A 20,257-nucleotide genomic window follows, 5' to 3' on the forward strand; every position below is an offset into this window, starting at 1 on the left:
GGGAAGTCCCAGCCTTAGTGTTTTATGGCCAAATGTTGGAATCCACCTGAGTATTCCACCCTGGAGAGTGTCATTTGTATCATCCATATAGCAGAAAGTACTGTGGCCTCCAGCTGTTATTTCCGCCAAATATTTAAGATGTGAGGGAGGAACTTTCCTGGTCAGGGAACTGGCCTCAGATGCTGGGCTCCCTGCTCCTCCAGGAATGTCCCCACAGCTGCATCTGTGTGGAAGTACCGGCCTGGGCATTGGGATGGAGCTTAGAAAACCAGGCTCCAGGCCTGCTTGTATGGAAGGTCAGATGTGCCGAGGCTTTCAGACATCAACTCTAATATGGGGCAGCTTGCTTGCATGGATTTGCTCTGCCTGCCACCTGCAGAACCCTTTCTTTTGTCCCCAACACCAGGGACCCTGTGCCTGCTGAGCATGGATGCTAGGGGGCCTTGGGAACTGGTTCAATCCTCACTCGAGAGCGTCCCCACTTGGGTTTGTTAGGGGTCTCTTAGACCCTGATGGAGCAGTGCCTGTGGTCACCCTGCTCTGTCTGAAGGGGATCATGTTTCAACAGGGAGTTGTGTCCGAGGTTTTTGTAGATGCGGCAGATGGCACATCCACATCTGATGAGCTGGAAGCTGTTAGTTACTCTGCCTGCAAAAGAAGAAAAGAAGATGCAACCCTGTTTGAGGTCACTGACACGTGCGCTCCAGACTCTGAGCAGGTAGTTTGCATTAATAGTGGCCCACGATGCTCCCTGCCAAGGCTTGCATGGGACCGAGCCCCACACCCTCTCTGATGCTGAAGGTGGCTGCTGGGAGGCTTTTTCCACTCCTACTCAGGCTGGTCGACACAGTAGCCATGCCTTTGGGTTTTAGCTCTTGTGACTCTGAGGATGTTCTGCTAATGTTGAATTTCAGCTTTATTGTGTGTGGTCCCCTGTGCTGTGTGTGCTCAGTTTACCTAGTTGTGTCTGACTCTGGGACCCCATGTGCTTCTCTGTCTGTGGGATGTTCCCGGCAAGAGCACTGAAGTAGGTTGCCATTTCCTCCTCCAGGGAATCTTCCCAACCCAAAGATCGGACCCGTATCTCCTGCATTACAGGCAAATTTTTTACCACTGAGCCACCAGGGAAGCCCCTGTGGCCCCTATCCCTACTTTTCCATCCATCTTTTAATTTCTTGTGTAGCTATCTCCTTTGGCACATGGGAAACTTACCCTGAAAGCTCCACAGGCCATGCAAGATTCTCTTTATGGAGAAGAGCAGGGAGGCCTGGGTCTCCCTTGGGGGCTGGGACCAGACTGGTGGGGGTCCAGGCTAAACCTCTACTGGGGCTTGGAGAATGCACCCAGCCCCTGCAGTTGCCAGCATCTGAGATTATGCGCTCATGTTCTGAACCCTGGTTGTGCCGTGGAAGCCTGCTGAATTTAGTCCTGACTTCTTTCATTGTCTATAGCATTTGTGAGTCTTGAGGGTTTTACTAATAATATCAAAAGTGAGACTAGCTAATATATGTAATGAAAGTAGTTTTGCTTGTGAGGAAAAGCAGTGAGGCTTCAGACACTGAAGAGTGATTTGGTGTTTAACTATCATCCTTTCACAGAATGGTGACTTTTTTCCTGAGTAAGATGGCCATTGAGTCATTTAGCAAAGATTTATTGAGCAGCTGCTGCATGTGGGGGCACTGGGTGCCGGGTGGAAGGCTGTAAATGAGGTGTGGTCTTGCCTCTGGGTTTCGATCTACTGGTTAGTTCAGAGCAGAAGCACTTGGGGAATTCCCTGGCGGTCTAGTGGTTAGGACTCGGTGTTTTCATTGCTGGGGCGTGAGTTCAATCCATGATTGGGGAACTAAGATCCCACCAGCCATGTGGTGCAACAAAAAACAGAAACCCCAAGGCACCTTGTAAACACAGAGGACAGCAGTGCATGAGCACTGATAGAAAATATTGAGTGGATGTGGAGAGCCCCTGCATGATCTAAAAACAGAAGAAACAAACTGCAAATAGATTTTCCCAAACGGAAGGTTTAATACTGTAAAGATGTCAGTTCTTTCCTCAGATGTGTACATCCACTTAGTCAATTAATGTGTAAAGGGAGTATTGCTTCCGGTGGCTTTGTTTTGTTTTGTTTTTGGAAATTGATAAAAGACACTGAAGTCCATCTGGAGTATAAATTGGTGAGAGTTCCTATAAAGAATGTAGAAAAGTACAACAATAAATGGGAGATTTGACATCAAAATGTGTTGTAAGCTACAAGCATAGCAATATAAAGCAACAGAACATCCTAATGGAGTAACAGAGACCCATTAGGTTGACATAGAACATCTAGATGCAGATGTGAGTATATATGCCAGTTGAGCAGGTGATAAAGGTGGTATCATGTATCAGAGAGTAACACTGTGTTAAGTAAGGGGCGTTTGAACGGTGGCTCACCATTTGGAGAAAACGATTTTTTTCTTGTTTTTGGTTAGTCATTGGGTCCTGTCCAACTCATTTGTGACCCCATGGACTATAGCCTGCCATGCTTCTCTGTCCATGGGATTTCCCAGGCAAGAATACTCGAGTGGGTTACCATTCCCTTTTCCAGGGGATCTTCCCAACCCACATCTGAGGGTCCCACATGTGACCCACATGTGAGGATAGGACTCACATCTGCTGTATTGGCAGGTGGATTCTTTACCACTGAGCCACCAGGGAAGCCCTTCTTTACTCATAGCAAATACTAAGATATATACCAGATTGGTTGACTAATGTAAAAGACACCCTAAGAGTTCTAGAAAATATAGATGACTATTTATAAAATTATGTGGATATTCCTGAGCCTCACCAAAACAACCCCTTAAATGTGGATAGGGATGCATAAAATATCCCAGATTCTGGGTTAGAGGAAACCATTCAGCAATGCTATCGAGAAGCAGATGGTTAGAAAACATTTGCAACATATGATGACAGAGGGTATACAACTGGAATACCTAAGTAAGTCTTTCAAAGAAATAAGACATCCATGTACTAACAGGGCAATGGGTGCAAGATGTAAAAGGCAGTTCCCATGAGAAAGGGATAAGTGGGCAGCAAACGTGGGGGAGTTCCCCTCGAGGGGTGACAAGAGCAGAGCACATGATCAGCGTCCAGAGACTGCCCTGTCGCCGCTCGGTTAGGTGGGACTTGGTTTTATTTACTTATTTTATTACAATTTTAAAAATTGAAGTGTGGTTGATTTACAATACCTCAGGTGTATAGTAAAGTGATACTATACACCTATACATGTGTTAAAATATATATATATTACATATATATTCTTTTTCAGAATCTTTTCCATTATAGTTTATTACAAGATATTGAATATAATTCCCTGGGTTATTCAGTAAATTCTTGGTGATGATCTGCGTCATATATAGTAGTGTATATCTGATAATCCCAAACTCCTAATTTATCCCTCCCCCCTTTTGCCTTTGATAGCCATGTTTGTTTTTATGTCTGTGGGTTTATTTCTGTTTTGTAAATAAGTTCATTTCTATTATGTTTTTAGGTTCCCAGGTTTGGTTCCATTAAAAAGAGGGTTTGGCTGGTGGCTGTCACCTCAGGTGTGTGGTGATGTCTACCAGTCTGCTGCTGGGGGCTGGGATGTGGTTTGGGATCCACGTGTTGGGCTATTATCATCCTGTCATCCCTTCCCATAGTCTTTGTCTTCCAGGAACTGGGTCATGTCCCTCCAGGGGTCCATCTTTCATTTACTGCCACTTTACACAGCCACACCTCCCAGGCCCTCCTGGTTCTGCAGGGTCACTTCCCTCGCTATGGTGTGTGCTTTCTTGATTTTTACCCTGCTGACAGCACTCCTTCTAGAAGGCACACATGATCCAGGTTCCATGGAGAGGGCAGCTGGTACCTGTTCATGGGATCCAAAGCCCCCAAACCTTCTGTAGTGACCAGAGGGGTGGGCATGTGTCACAGAGGGGTCCTCCTGGACTGTGCCATGGTGTAGAGGTCTGGAGCCCTGAGGATGTTGTGGCCTGGGTGTATCTACCAGAGCCTGACGTCTTATGCCACCAAAGTTGTTAGAACATTGATTGCCTTGACTTATTTGGGGGTTCTGTATAAAGGAAACAACCTACTTTGAAGTTCCATAAAGAAGGAAACGATCTCCTTTGAGGTTTGTTTTAACCATTAGAAATCTTTTGCTTGCCAACAGTTGAAACCCCAGTTTAGGTTAATTAATATAATAAAGGGAATCTGTCACTCATGTAACTGAGAAGTCCTTGGGTAGACCTAACTGCAAGCACGGTTTAATCCGGGCATCTACTTGCAGACAAGGTTTAATCCGGGCACCTAGATGATATTCCCAAAGTCCAGGTAGCTCTCTCTGTTTTTGCACTGCCTTCCTCATGTCAGTTAGCTCCTTGGCCTCTCAACAGTCTCCAACACCTTGGACGCTTCCACAGGTTACCTACCTCCCACTGCGTTGTTTAGAGGAATAAGAGAATGCCTCTTGGTGGGCTTCCAGAGAAGAAAGAGGAAGCATCTCTTTCCCAGGGGAAGCTGTCCTCAAATCTCAGTGGCTCTGATTGGGACACGTCCCCATTCCTAACAAGCCAGGGTGCTGTCCTGACCCTGCAGCTGGAGTAGAGTTAATCCTGCTGGAACCACTCGACTGAGAATGGGAGGTTCAAGGCATCATTCCTGGAGTTGGGGAGTGGGAACAGGGCGCCAGGCAGCTTGTGGGGCAAGGGGTGGTCTGAGCATCTCTCCAAGACTCCAGGATCCCTTGAACCTCCCATTCTCAGCAAATCCAGGAATCTCGTGGTGCCCTTAGTGAAATTCTTGCCACATCTTTTTCCTGATGGCCCCTCACTTCCTCCTTGGCAGTCCCTACTGTGGAGTCTTTGTTCCCTTTTGCAAGTGTATAGTGTGTAATTGAGAGGCTGGCACTGGTCCTAATGATGACACTGCTAGTTGGAATGTGTCAGGCTGGGGTTCAATTTGATATTTCTAGTTCTCATCCCAGATTTTTTTCTCTTGTTGCTTTTGCAAAGCCCGCCTTGTGTTTGTGGATGGACCCCCCCCCATCCCTCTTCCCCCATCAAAGTACTGTCCATGTGTGTCATCCAAGTTCTACAAAAGAGGAAACTGAAGCTGAGGAAGGTTCTTTGGGTCCAAAGATGGCAGGAAGGATAGCTGCAGAGAAGGGAGCTTGGACAGTGCCTGTTTGCTAGAAGGAAGTGCTTGATCAGATGCCAGTGGAAAGGTGACACTGTCCTCCCTGAACTGGCACAGTACTTTCTATTGAAACCATGCTTTTTCTCAGATGGGACTTAAACTCAACCCAAACTCGGATTGGGACTTGTATCCACAGGCTGGGACTTCAATCCATGATCCCTGACTTAGGAGAGGACTTGAACACACTCTTTTTTTTTTTTTATTGGCTGCCCTGGGTCTTTGTTGCTGTTTCTCTAGTTGCGGCGAGCAGTGGCTACTCTGTTGTGGTGCGTGGGCTTCTCATCATGGTGGCTTCTCCTGTTGTGGAGCACAGGCTGTAGGTGTGTGGGCTTCAGTAGTTGTGGCACATAGGCTTAGTTTACACTTGGCATAGGGAATCTTCCTGGACCAGGGATCAAACCTGCATCTTCTGCATTGGCAGGTGCATTCTTTACCACTGGACCACGAGAAAAGTCCAAACCCACTGTCTTTTACCTAAAACCCCTCACCTTGTGTCAGGACCTACTGAAGCTCAGGTTCTTTTGTCTCATCACTGAAATTATTCAGCGTGAGGGCAAAGTGATAGACAAAGAATGAGTTTATTAGCCTAGGACACTTACAACAGATACAAGCAGGCAGGCAAGGGAGCGTTGCCCCAACAACAAAAAGGGCTTCATTTTTATAATCAAAGCAAAAGTGGGGAGGGGAGAAGACCACCTTCTTCCTCATTTTTGAGTAGATATCAAGGCTTACATCATTAGTTCTTCCTTTGACTCTATATGGCCTAGCTGGGACTGTCATGGCTTTATTTAAATCATATGTATGTTAGCAAAAGGGTGGTAACATATACTAAAATATGGCAATTCATCTCAGGTTTTGTAATTGCGGACTCCGCAGGCCAAACCGGAACCCAAAGTGTGTTGGGCCCTTCCATCCTGTCTCCCTGGTGCCCTTAAGGCAGGAACTGCTCACCACACCTTTCTAGGCAGCCACACCTAGCCCGCTAACCCACCAGAAGGGACCCTGTTCCTGCCACCCATGCATGCATGCTAAGTCACCTCAGTCATGTCTGACTCTCTGTGACACTGTGGACTGTAGCCCACCTGGCTCCTCTGTCTAAGGGATTCTCCACGCAGGAATACTGGAGTGGGTTGCCATGCCCTTCTCCAAGGGATCTTCCAGACCCGGGATGGAACCCACATCTCTCATGTCTGCTGCATTGGGAGGCAGGTTCTTTACCACCAGTGCCAAATGGGAAGCCATCTACGGTGAAAGTGGACAGGTGGAAGCTCTGCTCTGGGGCACCAGCTCCCAGGTCATCTCATTGGGCACAATCTGACCACTGAAGCGAGTGGTGGGCTGAGCCCATGGCATCTGCCACCTTAGACCACGATCCCATCAACCGCAGTCTCTGCCGCTTGGGCGTCTCACTCCACTGAGAGCTGGAGGCCACTGTGAGGGCCACCAGGTACTTCTTCAGACCTGGCTGCTTTCTGGTGTCGCACCTTTCTACTCAAGGTGGAATAGTGGTGAGGCAGGCAGGAGCTATAGCAGCCCCACTCAGCCATTGATTGGTGCCTCAGTGGTTTCCCTCTCCCCCAAAATGAGAAACGGTCAATCAGGGACCAGTTAGTGGTCCTGCTCAGCCATTGTTCAGTGCCCCCAAAGTGGGCCCCTCCCTGAAACAAGTGACTGTTAGTGAGCAATTGTCAACCAGTGACCGTGGCGCTACTGGTAAAGAACCTGCCTATCAATGCAGGAGACAGAAGAGACATGGATTCAATCTCTGGGTTGGGAAGATCCCCTGGGGGAAGGCATGGCAAGCCGCTCCAGTATTCTTGCCTGGAGAATCCCATGGACAGAGGATCCTGGCAGGCTACAGTCCATAGGGTTGCAAAGAGTTGGACAACAAGTGAAATAACTTAGCACATGTCAAACCAGCGACTGGTACTTGTCCTGCTCAGCCATTGGTCAGTGCTTAAGTGGGTTCCGCCCCCCTTGTGTATAAAAGGAGCCCAATTTGAACTGTGAGAAGATGGTTTTTTGAGACGCTAGGCTGCCATCTTCTCAGTCTGCTAACTTTCTGATTAAAATCATTATTCCCTGTTCCAACAACTCATCTCCTGATTTACTGACCTGTCAGTGCAGCCAGGAGAATGAGCTTGGGCTGGGTTAAGTTTCGGTATAATGTCCTCTTTCACTTAGCTTCTTTCCCCCTTCTCCTATGTTCCCATTTTAGCTACAAAATGTTACTCTTTAAGGACCGTTAACTCCCTGACTTCATGTAACAAGATTCGGACACCATATCTACTGTCCTGTGCGTTAATCATCAGAACTTGTGGCCTGAATGTGCCAGATGCTTGGATGCTTGGTCTTCCTTCAAGATAGTGTAGATTGTTGCTAGGTTACTGGATTCTTTTCTTGAGTAATCATTAGCCTACAAAAATTCCTGTTACATTCTTAATCCCCGAGAGTGATTCCTAAACTAACTAACTATCCTACTCTACCCCAATCACTGCCAGTGCAGAATGAGGCAGAGGACCCCTGGGAGTCTGGGCAGGGCTGCAGGCCCAGCTAGCCTCCAACCCTTCAGCCTTTGTCAAAACCTTCACAGACTTTCTCTCCTACTAGTCCGTGTTCTCACCTGTCACCCCCGCTTCCTGCCATATGTGCCTTTTCAGGGTCCACAGCACACACCCCACCCCTCCGTGTGCTCCTGACCCAGTGTTCAGGGGCGTGAACAGGGCTGCCTTGCCCTCCTCAGAACTGAGATCTCTCTGCTCTCTGAGGACCCTCATTATGAAATATAAAATCAGACATGTATTCTGACTAACCCACCTTCCCTCCAACAAGTAGCAAACTGTTACTTTTTTCTCACTAATTCTCTCTAGGCAGAAATAGGTGCAGCCTTTATGTATGCATTTAGAGCTGGTCTATAGCCTTTGAACTGAGGTATAATTGGTATTGAATGAAATACACAGGCCTCCAGGGTAGAGCCCCCTGGATGTTCTGCTGTGTGTACTGCTTTGTCACCCCTACCCGATCCAATGACAGGACATTCAGTCCCCAGAAAGTTCTCTAGCATCCCTTCCAAGTCAATAAACTATGCACTTAACAAATGTTTTAATTAAGTATTACACCCACCCTACAGAGTATGTATAACACAGATGCCGGATTATCTTAGTGGATACTCATCCCCTACCATCCATCGTCAACAAAGACATCATCAGAAGTATTGGGGTTTCCTCCAAACCACCCCCATCCACTGCCCACACCCAGAGTTTGTGACCAGGTCTGGATTCCTAATCAGTAATGTTTAGTTTTAGTGTACATATTCCGGACTAATGAGTTCAGAGTGACAGACCACAGTAATGAGGAATACATAAATATGTAACATGTATATATAGGCTTGATTTTTGTCAAGGAAGAGTTTAGAGTTTAGCCTCGTGCCTTGCCTGTAGACCTGTGAGGGGCCAGACACTCGTGTGGCCCCATTGATGTGTATTGAGAGAACTAAGTTGCCTGTGTGAAATCTGAGTCTTATTCTAAGGGTTTTGTAGCAGCTTATAAAAAGCACAATTGAATAGGGATTTAAAAAAAAAAAAAAAAACGAGAAAGGGAGATAAAGAGAAGAAAGGCAAATTGCAAATCAGAAACCAAAACTCTCTTTTTTTTTCTTTTGAACTTTTTATTTTATGTTGTAAAGTCAGTTAACAATGTTGTAATAGTTTCAGGTGAATACTGAAGGGACTCAGTCATCCATAGACATGTATCCATTCTCCCCCAAACTCCTCTCCCATCCAGGCTGCCACATAATATTGAGCAGAGTTCCATGTGCTATACAGCAGGTCCTTATTGGCTTTCCATTTTAAACATAGCAGTGCGTACATGACCATGCCAAACTCCCTAAGTCTCCCTTCCCCTGGCAATCATAAGTTCGTTTTCTAAGTCTCTTCCCATTTTGTAAGTTCATTTGTATCATTTCTTTTTAGATTCAATATATAAGCGATGCCACATGATATTTCTCTTTCTCTGTCTAACTTACTTCACTCAGTATGACACTCTTTAGATCCATCCATGTTGCTGCGAATGGCATTATTGCATTCTTTTTAATGGCTGAGTAATATTCCATTGTATGTATGTACCACAGCTTTTTTAATCCATTCCTCTGTTAACGGACATCAGGTTGCTTTCATGCCTTGTCTATTGTAACCAGTACCACAGTAAACACCGGGGTGCATTTTTCTTTTCGGATCATGTTTTTCTCCAGATGTATGCCTAGGAGTGGGATTGCAGGATCATATGGTAGCTCTATTTTTAGTTTTTTAAGGAACCTCCATACTGTTCTCCATAGTGGTTGTACCAATTTCTATTCCTACCGACAGTGTAGGAGGGTTCCCTTTCTCCACCCATCTCCAGTGTTTATTGTTTATGGATTTTTTTTTTTTTATGACAGTCATTCTGGCTGGTGTGAGGTGATATCTCATTGTAGTTTTGATTTTCATTTCACTAATAGTTTGATACAAAACCCTTTGTTTTTGGGTCTGATCACAGACCTGACTGAGGTGGGTGCATCCCAGGGGAAGAGGGAACATGTTGGTGCTGCAGGGAGACACGGGACTTTCTGAGGAATTTATATAATGAGATAGAAGCATTTAGGCACCTACCGGGGCTCAGGGATTGTTCTAGACACTGTGGATGCAGCAGTGAAGAAAACAGAGACTTCCTTCCTGGAGGGAAGAAAAAATAAAAGGCATGTTTAGTTGACGGTTTCTCAGGAACAAAATAAAGCAAGTGCAGGGCTACATACGTTTGCTTTCCTACTGGGAGTGTCCAGGTGGTCTGTCGAGGGGTATGGGGCAGAGGACAAAGTGAAAAGTGAAGGAGGTGTCTGGTGAAAGAGGGAACTGGAAGCCTGAGGCTCCCTGATTCTGTGCCTAGTGATGACATGGGAGGTCAGTGTTCCTCACAACTCCCAGGAGGAGGGGCCATGTCTGAAGGGCCGCAGGGGAGATGGAAGGAGCAAGGGGAGAAAGTGGCCCCGAGTCTGCCTTGTGGGGCAGGGCAGGCAGGTTTGAGGAGGTTCAGAATTGGCTAGTGTGAATGCTCTTGGTGGACTCTGGGCGGTAGGGTGGTCTAGATGTCCTGTACTTGGCCCTGTGGTGATTTGGAGCTGGAAATGTTGGCGTGGAGGGAGCGTTTGATAAAGGAGGTGGGCGGTGGGTGGCGGGAGGAGCTCCGTGTTGGTTGATTGGCAGATGAAAGATGTGCTTGTGGAGAGTCACCACCTCTCTCTGGGTATTAGTAACCCTGGGAGGGGCAGTCTCTCCAGGATGAGCAAGGTCCCCCCAAATGCCGAAACATCCTAAAGTACAGATAGTAAAAATCAGGATTGATGCTGGAGGCCAGGGCAGGACTAGGGTGGGATGAGGTTGACGGACAGTGAGGGCCAGTCATGTGGGGTCTTCCAGCCAAGCATGAGCTTTGATTCTGGGTGGGCAGGTCAGCCTAGAAGGTGGCCTGTGGCTTTGGCCACATTCAGATGCACAGGTCCCAGTAATCTTTGCTGATTGATGAAACTGCCTTCTTGGCTCTCAGTGACTTTCAGACTCAACCTAAGCCTCTTCACTGTAAGCCTCTAAGTCCTACTAACAAGCTAAAACCATCTGGTTTTAGTCTTTCTCTCCCAGTAAACCATCAGTTTTATGGGGGAGGAACTCGTCTTACTTTCTTGTTCCTTGTGCTTAGGACAGAGTTCCAGGTTCCTTTTGGTAGATCAGCATAAGCGACTTAATTTAAGCCAGCCTTGCCTTCGAAAAGGAAGAGAATCTGCAAAGGGCTTGGGGCTGTGGGGTCTGCATACAGCTTCCTGCTGGTCTGATCTGTGGTTCCCAGTGAGACTTCAGGACAACCACGTCAGGCTTCCTGCTGGTCTGATCTGTGGTTCCCAGTGAGACTTCAGGACAACCACGTCAGGCTTCCTGCTGGTCTGATCTGTGGTTCCCAGTGAGACTTCAGGACCACCAGGAAAGCTAATGGAGATGCTGGTGCCTGGAGTGGGGAACTGCTTGGTGGTAGTGCTCACAGAGCAAGCCTGGACTGGCAGCAGCAGCATGGAAATGCAGGACCTGAGGTCCCCCAGATGCGCTGAATCACCATCAGTATGTTGGCAAAATCTTCAGAGATCTATATGCCCTGGAAGTTGGGGACGTGACCGCCTTGAATGACCTTCCTTCTCTCTACCACAGTGTTAGCTGGTATTGATGTCAGACTGGGAGATTGCCATTCAGGACAGCCTGTGTATTGTGCTGCTTGTTTCAAGCAGATGGGCTGGAAGTTTGGTCAGGTTTCTTAGAGAAAATGTGGAAGCTGACCCAGAACAAGATGTCCCACCCCATGTGCAGATAAAGCCCAAGGTCTTCCATCTCCCTCTCCCGAGGACTCAGCCCAGGCAAGGGGCAAGATGCCAAGCCCTAGGCCCACACTGGGCTTCAGTGGCAGGGAGGATCACAGGTTACTGGCACTTAAGGACCTAATCAATATTTTGCTGCAGACCAAGATTGCCTTGCATGCAGGACATTCAGCCCTTCGGGGTCCTCGCAGGGGCCTGCCACAACTGCTTCTACAAGCTCGTCTGATTCCGAAGCTGAGGATTCTTGCCTTTGAGTGAGGATCTGCAGGCAGAAGCATAATGTGCCAGTGCAAGAGCAGGAAGGAACAGCTTAGATTTCTGCTCATTTTTCCATCTCTATTTTGTATGTAATACATACCATATAAGAGTGTAACATGCCGGGGCCTGTGCATACTTTCTAACATATGAAAGCCGTCTTTACAAGGCCCTCCCATTGGAAGGTGTTCCACATGAGGGTCTCAGCTTGGATTGGGCAAAGCAAAGTGTGTGACCATCACTGCTCCCCACTTGTCCCTCAACTCTGTTTACCACCCCCGTTCACTTCGTGCTCAGTTTCCTTCTTTCCAAGAGAGAGGAATGGCAGATTTAGCAGTTGTAAGGTGGTTGGGTTGGGCTATGCTGATGTACTTCAGAAATTGAAAGGAAATTGGAGGAAACCTTTGGTGAGAGTATAGAAAACCTGAGAAACAAAATGAAATGAGTGTCTCTTTTTCTGTTTAGCGGCGTAGCAGGAGTAAAAGGAAGAAAAGGAATTCGAAGAATACTTCCACATCTGCAGAGCTGGATTCCTTTTCTGCCTCCTCATTGGAGCCCTGTAGTCTGAGTTCGCTTGCAAACTCTGGGCTCCAGGACACAGCTCCATGCCAAAGCCCAGCTCAGCAGGGTAGTCCCTCTCACGAGCCAGGCCAGCCTCCAAGTGTGGGCAAAATACCACTGGAGGCTATGGGCCACCCTCTGCAAGGCGAGGCTGCAGGAGAGGCAGAAGCAGCCACGGGCACCGAGTCTCTGAGCAGCCCAGCACCTCAGGACCAGACTCTGGGAGGAGCCCTCCCAGAAGGGAATGACCATCAGTCCTTGAGCCCCTCCAAGGGTGAAGATCTCCCCACTTCTGCCAGCGAAGGCTCTCCTAGGGAGAAGGATACTGCCCAGGAGCTCCTGCTGCCTGAGCCCAAGGCGGACACCTCCAAGTCCAGGAAAGAGCTGCAGACCACCGGGCTGCTGGCCAGGGCTCCTGCCTCTGGGGTGAGTTAGGGGAGTGATGCCAGGGTTGGCCTGCCTGGTCTCAGCACCTTGCTGTGCAGTGCGGATCTGACAACACCTCACTGTCTGAAGGGCATACACTGGGACTTGCTTCCTGGGAGGGGGGCTCTGGGAGGGGCTATGCCTCTACCCTGAGCCGCTGACCCCTGTTCCTGGGCTGGTGGAAGAGCCTGACCCTCATGCCACTGAGTCCAAGTTTCCCTGTGCACTTTGTCATTTTGGCCCTGATGTTTGGGGACTTTATTTCTTCCAGGCAAGTGATGCTGCAGCTGAGCCAGCTGGTTCAGTGGAAGGAGCTGAGAAAGATGTTAAAGATAAGACTGAGGAAACGAAAGAGCTGCCCACAAGCATCCCAGCTTCCCGAGACCACCGTCAGGTAAAGCGTCTCGTGCCTGCCTGGTCGCCTCTCCAGGACACCCTCCCCATCCTTGCTGTCCATCCCATGGGCTGCTCCTTTTAGTCCCGTTCCTTCCACGGCTTAGTCATTTGGTGAATTGTGTTAGGTGCTGGGGGTATAGCCATGAATGAGACCAGTTCCTGCCTTTCGGAGCTCACATTCCAGTGGGGAGAAAGACATGCAAAGCCAGACTGTGCGAAGTGCCCTGGAGAGAAATAGGGCAAGGGACTGAAGTGGGTGCCAGTCAGGACCTCTCCAAGGAGAACTGAAAGAGTGACAGGCAAGCCACGTGCCTATCTGGGGACATGCAAAGGCCGCAAGGGAGAGTGTGGTGGGCTTGTTTAGGGGGCAGCGGGAAAGCTGCTTCTTCCAAGAGCAGGTGAAGGGAAGAGAGGCTGGGGTTAACGATGTTGGGACAGGAGTCCTTGGAGCCTGTGGTGGGTGGACCAGAAACCGTTTGAAGGTTCTGAGCAGGGAAGGGATGTGACCAGTCTCGTGACTATGACAAGCGTCCCGTGTATGTGGCAAGCATGGAGCCTGGTCTAAAGGTTGGGGTTTGGGTGCCTGTTCCAGGAAATTGCAACCAAGGACCAGACGGCTGTTCCTGGAGGGAAAACAGGTGAAAATGAGAAAGCCAAGCCAAAGAACCTGAAGAAGCCAGAGGGGAATAACGGAAATAATGCCGCCCCTGTGAAAAATGAGAAGGAGCAAAGGAACCAGAGCACACAGCGAGCTAAGGAGAGGTGGGTGCAACTGGCTCAGGGAGGCAGAGGCCGGGCCCCCACCCAGCACTGGGGCTGGGAAGGGCCACGCCACCCCAGAGGAGATTCCCAGGCTGCCTGTTTGTTGACTCTCAGGGCAAAAGGCAACGCTCAGGAGGTAGGCAGGGAGGGGCACCTGTCCCAATTCCTTGACTGGTTGAAATGCGCCATCACATGGTCTCTGGGGACCTGAGCAGCGTGGACCTTACAGAAGTCAGGAGAGAGGCAGTCATGCCCCAGAGTACTCAGTCACCCCCTCCCACCACCCCCAGGTCTTTGGAGCTGGGCAGAGATCACCCCAGCCTGTGCCCACTGTCCTCCTCCACAGTAGAGGGAGAGCCAAGGGGACCCACATGGTGGGCAGTCTATCTGAAGTGTGGGTTCTTTTGCACTTTGCTGGGGTGTGTGTTAGTGCACGCCCAGAAACAAGATCGTGTGTGCACATGTATGCTTGTGTATGTGTATGGGCAGGGGGTAGAGAGACCAGATCTAATCAGTGTTTCCTTCTGTGACTTTCCCCCAGCCTGCTGAGCTCCACGGAAGGAATCATGGTATACTTCCATGCAATCATTTCTAAACATTTTGGATTCAACCCTGATCAACACAAAGTATATGTCAGGGGTGGAAAAGAATTCGGGAAGCCTGCATGGAATCATAATGTTTGTGAAATGCACTACAGCAAGTGAGTATATCCCAGTTGGCCCATAAGGAAATGTACAGAATGTCCAGTCTTTGAAATATATTGAAATCATAATTCTGATCAAGTTGATTAATTCTTAGAACTTTTGGAAGATAAATATTTCAAAAAACTCTTCCCTATAATGCAGTTCTTTGTCATACTTCATCTTGGTCGTCTTTCTGTCTCCGTGTGGAAGCGAGCCTTGTTCTAGAAGCATACTCTCTCTCAGCATAGATTTACAGCATTAGGTCTGCACTCCACGTTGTGTTTGAGAAGAATGAGCATTTCTGGGAGAGGATTTTCACACATCCAGCTGCTCTCCTGTTTATTCACAGAGACTTACATGAGAACGGGTCCCTCATTGAAGGCAGCACCACCATTTCCAAGCAGCACGTGAATAAACCCATTCCTTACAAGTACGTCATCTGCAGAGGCAGGAGCCCTGAGTATGAGTTCATCTACAAAGAACCGTCAAAGAAAGGCGAGCATGTGAACCGCTGTCTGCGGGTGAAATCTTCCCTTCTGGACTCTGCAGGTAAGCCGAAGACTCTTGATCGATCAGCCTCTGAGGCTGGATGTTCCTCTCTGGAACAAAGGCTTTCCTTGTCCTCTGTGGGTGTTCTTTGCTTGCCATTGGCCCTGCCATACCTCCTGGCTTTATGTTTTCTAAGCCTGAGCTTGGCAGCATGTTTCTGATCAGTGTAACTTAAGCACTCACAAGAGTAAACAGGGTAGTGGATTTTTTCTAAGGGAAAGAAGAGAGGGTGGATCTGCTGAGAAGTGAGAGGACTGGGGCATGGAGAGGCAGCAGTGATTCTTTACCATCTGAGCTACTATTAGATAAAGCCTACCTAATATTAAAGTTCTTATTTAAAAAGATTGATCTGTCAGCTTTTGAGAGAGATGGACCAGTCTGTCACCAAGACCAGGTAATTTATTTTGTTTATTTGTTTTTTGGGGGTGCATTCATGTGGTAATTTTCTAAGGAACTCACGTACCAAGTATGCTGAGCCATCTGGTTCAACAAAAGCATGTTTCAAGTACTTAAGGGTACTTGAGGGGTGTCTAGGTTACTTGTCCTAAACATCTGTGCTACCTCTGGGGTCAGGCCCCATGTTGCTCATCTGCGGCTGGGTACCTGGATGGAGTGAGTGCTGGCTGCCTTCTATTTCCCACATTCTGTAATTTTCCTGTCTTTCATCCCTTCTTTGGCTCCTTCATTCCCTTCTTTGACTCCTTCATCTTGCTTCTTCTGGTCAAGATCAACCTTCCAGGGTGGAGTGTTCAGGTCTAGTGGGTTCCGATGCCCCTAAGTATAATGTTCTCTTTACTCTTAGACTGGCATCAGTACGATGATATAATTTGTATGAAGCCCCCTGGGACATTTCAGAAATGGATGGATCATATAACAGATGGTACGAGGAAAAATGTGGTGATAGGGAAGCAGATCTCAGCTGCAGTCATGCTGGACCGCATCTTCAGCATTCTTGAAACCTGGAATGCCATCAATTTAAAGAACTTTTTCATCCAGTTCCAGCAGTTCTATGATGTCATTCGTGTGCCCATGATCTATGAAGGAGAAGAACAGCCATGGAGTGCTCTACAGTATGAAGAGAAGAAGGTACCAGATCTCAGGGGTGTCAGCAACATCTCCCTTTTCTGTCTCCTGGGCATTCAGCATCACCTCACCATCTAGTGGCCAGATGACTCCAAGACTCAGTGAACAGGTGGATGGGGGCAGGCTATTTCAGCCTCTTGTTTCCTAGCGCCACCTCTAGGGAATTCTTTGTCCTCCTCATTTTTTGACTCCTCCCATGTCCTCACCAGGGCTTCCCTGGAGGCTCAGATGGTAAAGAATCTGCCTGCAATGCAGGAGACCTGGGTTCAATCCTGGGGTTGGGAAGATCCCCTGGAGAAGGGAATGACAACCCACTCCAGTTTTCTTGCCAAGAAAATCCCATGAACAGAGGAGCTTGGCAGGCTACAGTCCATGGGGTCGCAAAGACTAGGACACAACTGAGGGACTCACACTTTCAGTTTCAACTCCTCTAGACCCACCTCCATTACTGGTCCCACCCTTTCCCTCCAGTACCTGGTCCCACCTCCTCACCTGCCCTTTCCCTCCACGACAAGAAGACTGGCATCCTCCTCCATGTCATCTCCAGCTACTGTGTCGTATGGCTTAAGCATTTTTGAGACAGACCTGGAGCCACATCTGAGATGACTAGTGAACTCTTATAAGGCTCAGGACCCCAACCTGAGATCCTCTCCAGCATGCTGAGGCCTCTGGATGTACCACTGGTGGTACCTCCCAAAGTCCCAGGGCAAGGGGACACTCAGGGTTTAGTGGGGAGGCAGGTAGAGGGCGACTGCTCCCCAAAGATTTCCCTGCCCCTCATTCCTCAGGCCCTACCCAGCTCACAGGAAACTAAGTTCAGTGATGGGCAGGTCCTGACACCTCTGGTGGGTTCAACGCCATGGTTATGTGTTTTCCTTTTCTCTGGGGACCAGGTGAGGAAGCACCTATGGGAGTGCTTGACAAAGAAAATGGCACCATTTCTGGAAACCAGTGGGGACCGTCTGCCTGAGGACTGCCCAGTGAAGAGTAAATTGGGAATGGGCATGATTGTCCTTTTCTTAGTGGAAAAATTCAACTTCCTCTTAGTGGAAAAAGACCTGGCCTCACTCTGTCACCTCCTTCACTCAGAGGCCACATCACCAGATGCCTTTTGCCGGGACCTGAAACACATCTTTGAAGCATCTCAGAGGTAGTGTGTGTGTGTGTGTGTAAAGATTTCCTAGCTCTCTAATGGGTTTTATCTGATTATAAAAATAAGAGCTTGTCATAGAATGGATGAAAACATACAAGAAAAAAATGACCCATAATTTTACCACTCACTATTGTCATTTCAGTGTTTATCAGTCTAGCCTTTTTCTAGTCTATGTACTGTTTTTCATTTTATTACATATTCTATTGAATACTTGCTTTTGAGACGCTTTGAGGTATATCATGGGCTTCCCCTGTGGTGCAGTGGTAAAGAATCTGCCTGCTAATGCAGGTGATATGGGTTTGATCCCTGGGTCTGGAAGATCCCTTGGAGGAAGGCATGGCCGCCCACTCCAGTATTCATGCCTAGAGAATCCCATGGACAGAGGAGCCTGGTGAGCTACAGTTTATACAGTAGCAGAGTTGGACACAAATGAAGCGCCTAAGCATGAACACATGCAAGATGTATCATGTCTTAACCCCGTGGGCCTGTGTTTGGGGGGCTGGGTCATAGTAAGACAATGAAGCTGGACTCGAGGATGTTTGTGGAAGCACTGTGGATGCCCTCACTGTGGCCTCGGCCACTGTCGTTCCCAGTTTAGGAGCCACTGCTGTGCCCATTGCTTTAGGCTGGGAGCACTGGTAGTGTGGAGGCTGCGGCCTGTCCCGAAGGCACTTATATTTCACTGGGTGGAGGCGCCTCCCCAGAACACTCTGATGATCCCCAGGTCTTTTTTCTGTAGCTGTTTGAATTGAACTCAAGAATAATATTGGGTAGCCTTCTCTGAGCAGCCAGTCTTAACGGACACTTGCCTCCTGGTTTTACAAATTTTAAATATCCAGTTAAATCCTGTACAGGATTTAATAAAATTTTGAAAGAGAAAAGAAATGCTGGCAAATGTACATGTGTTTGTAAGGAACATGGCATGTATTATTTATAGGCTCCCCACTTACATGCAAAAAGTTGCTTCGTATTTAGATTTACTGTTGCCAGATGACCTGTGTTCAAGCCCCAGCTCTGACACCAGGGACCTTTTGTATATCACAAGCCTCTCTGAACCTCTGTCTCTCCCACTGTCATAGAGAATGGAAGGATGCCCTTGGGAGTTTGCTCTGGGGCTGCAAGAGGGCCTGTTCAGTGCCTGACACTTTTGGGTGCCCAGTGGGCCCTGAGGTTTCTCCCTGGTCAGATACCCAGAGTGTTCTCCTGCTCTGTGCGAGGAGCTGTCCCTTCCCTAATGGATGTCAGACCCCCAGGTGGGCCTCACATTGGCCATCCTGAACTGATGTCTGTTTCTGTTCCCTTTCTAGCTGGCGAGTGTCCTTGGTAAACCTGTGCCGAATGTGCATGGGCAAAAAGGTTGACCTCTGGGTGTGTGCTCTGCCTGTGCTGCACCACTGCATGGACCTGTCCCCGCCAGCCCCGGGCTCAGCTGTGCAGTCTGAGGACACCTGGGCAGCCCTTGAAGGCATCTCCTTCTCGGAGTTTCGGGAAGCAAGACCAGATCAGTAAGTTTTGGACCTGCACTTGTGTATGTAAATTTTAGAATCATAACTGTGCTTCCAAGATCTCCAGTGGACTTCCAGTGTCCACTTACCTCTCCTTCTAGTGATGGAAGTAATATATTGCTTCCTTTAAAATTACTTCCTTAAAAAGTTTTGAACATGCAAGAAATGGAAAGCTACAAAAATGGCCTGCAACCACAGAGATAATCATACACTTTGGCCTATGTATTTGCAGGGTTGTGTCCAAATGTGGATATGTGGGTGCTTTATATATTTAAAAATAAACCACAAAAGATAGATTATTTATTTTTCTTACAGTTTTATTGAGATATAATTGAGGTACAGCACTGTTTAAGAAGTATAGCATAATGATTTGACTTACATCATGAAATGATGACCAATAAGTTTAGAGAGTCCATCCTAAAGGAGAGCAGTCCTGGGTGTTCATTGGAAGGACTGATGCTGAAACTGAAACTCCAGTACTTTGGCCACCTCATGCGAAGAGTTGACTCCTTGGAAAAGACCCTGATGCTGGGAGGGATTGGGGGCAGGAGGAGAAGGGGACGACAGAGGATGAGATGGCTGGATGGCATCACCGACTCTATGGACATGAGTTTGAGTAAACTTCGGGAGTTGGTGATGGACAGGGAGGCCTGGCGTGCTGCAATTCATGGGGTTGCAAATAGTCGGACACAACTGAGCGACTGAACTGAACTGAACTGAAGTTTAGTGAACATCTATCGTCCATAGGTGCAAAATTAAAGAAACAGACAAAAATGTTTCCTTTTTGATGAGAACTCTTTGGATTTACTCTCCTAACAACTTTTATGTATAATCCACTGTCAGTTCAGTTCAGTCCACTGTACTGTTAATTATATTTATCATGTTATATGTTACATCACTAGCACTTATCTATGTCTGGAAATTTGTGCCTTTTGTCTGGTTTTGTCCAATTGTTCCCCACTCCCTGCCTCTATAATAGATCATTTATCTTGTTTCATTCTGTTTTCCAACTTTCTTTTTTCACTTAACAGTGTATTGTATCAATTGTATGAATGATTTTATTTTTGTCAGTAAACACACACCTATTATAATGACTGCTTAGTGTTGCAAATTTTATTTAGCTAGTTCTCTGTTCCTGGACACTTGGATTGTTTCTGCACATTTGCTTTGTAAGCATGTTTTGATGCACTTCTTGTAGTTTTCCGTGTCCAGTTATTTCCTCAAGATAAATTCCTGAAAGTGGAATTGAAAAAGACCAGTGGCTTTGCACTCTGTAGGTATG

At 47.7% G+C, this 20,257-nt stretch overlaps 1 protein-coding gene across 4 annotated transcripts in view; it reads left to right on the top strand.

Moving 5' to 3' along the window:
* RNF213 (ring finger protein 213) overlaps window positions 1-20,257 on the top strand; it is a 132,155-nt gene that overhangs the window by 14,565 nt on the left and 97,333 nt on the right. For 2 of the 4 annotated variants that reach the window (XM_043462756.1, XM_043462747.1), the window contains exons 4-12: window positions 569-718; window positions 12,323-12,844; window positions 13,116-13,238; window positions 13,833-14,002; window positions 14,544-14,702; window positions 15,035-15,234; window positions 16,037-16,320; window positions 17,211-17,467; window positions 18,778-18,975. In XM_043462756.1, coding sequence (XP_043318691.1) covers window positions 569-718; window positions 12,323-12,844; window positions 13,116-13,238; window positions 13,833-14,002; window positions 14,544-14,702; window positions 15,035-15,234; window positions 16,037-16,320; window positions 17,211-17,467; window positions 18,778-18,975 — 2,063 coding nt within the window. The remainder of the gene's footprint in view (window positions 1-568; window positions 719-12,322; window positions 12,845-13,115; window positions 13,239-13,832; window positions 14,003-14,543; window positions 14,703-15,034; window positions 15,235-16,036; window positions 16,321-17,210; window positions 17,468-18,777; window positions 18,976-20,257) is intronic. The other 2 variants (XM_043462765.1, XM_043462770.1) reach the window with 2 other exon arrangements.

Source organism: Cervus canadensis, chromosome 1 (assembly GCF_019320065.1).
Source record: "Cervus canadensis isolate Bull #8, Minnesota chromosome 1, ASM1932006v1, whole genome shotgun sequence".
Lineage (NCBI taxonomy): Eukaryota > Metazoa > Chordata > Mammalia > Artiodactyla > Cervidae > Cervus > Cervus canadensis.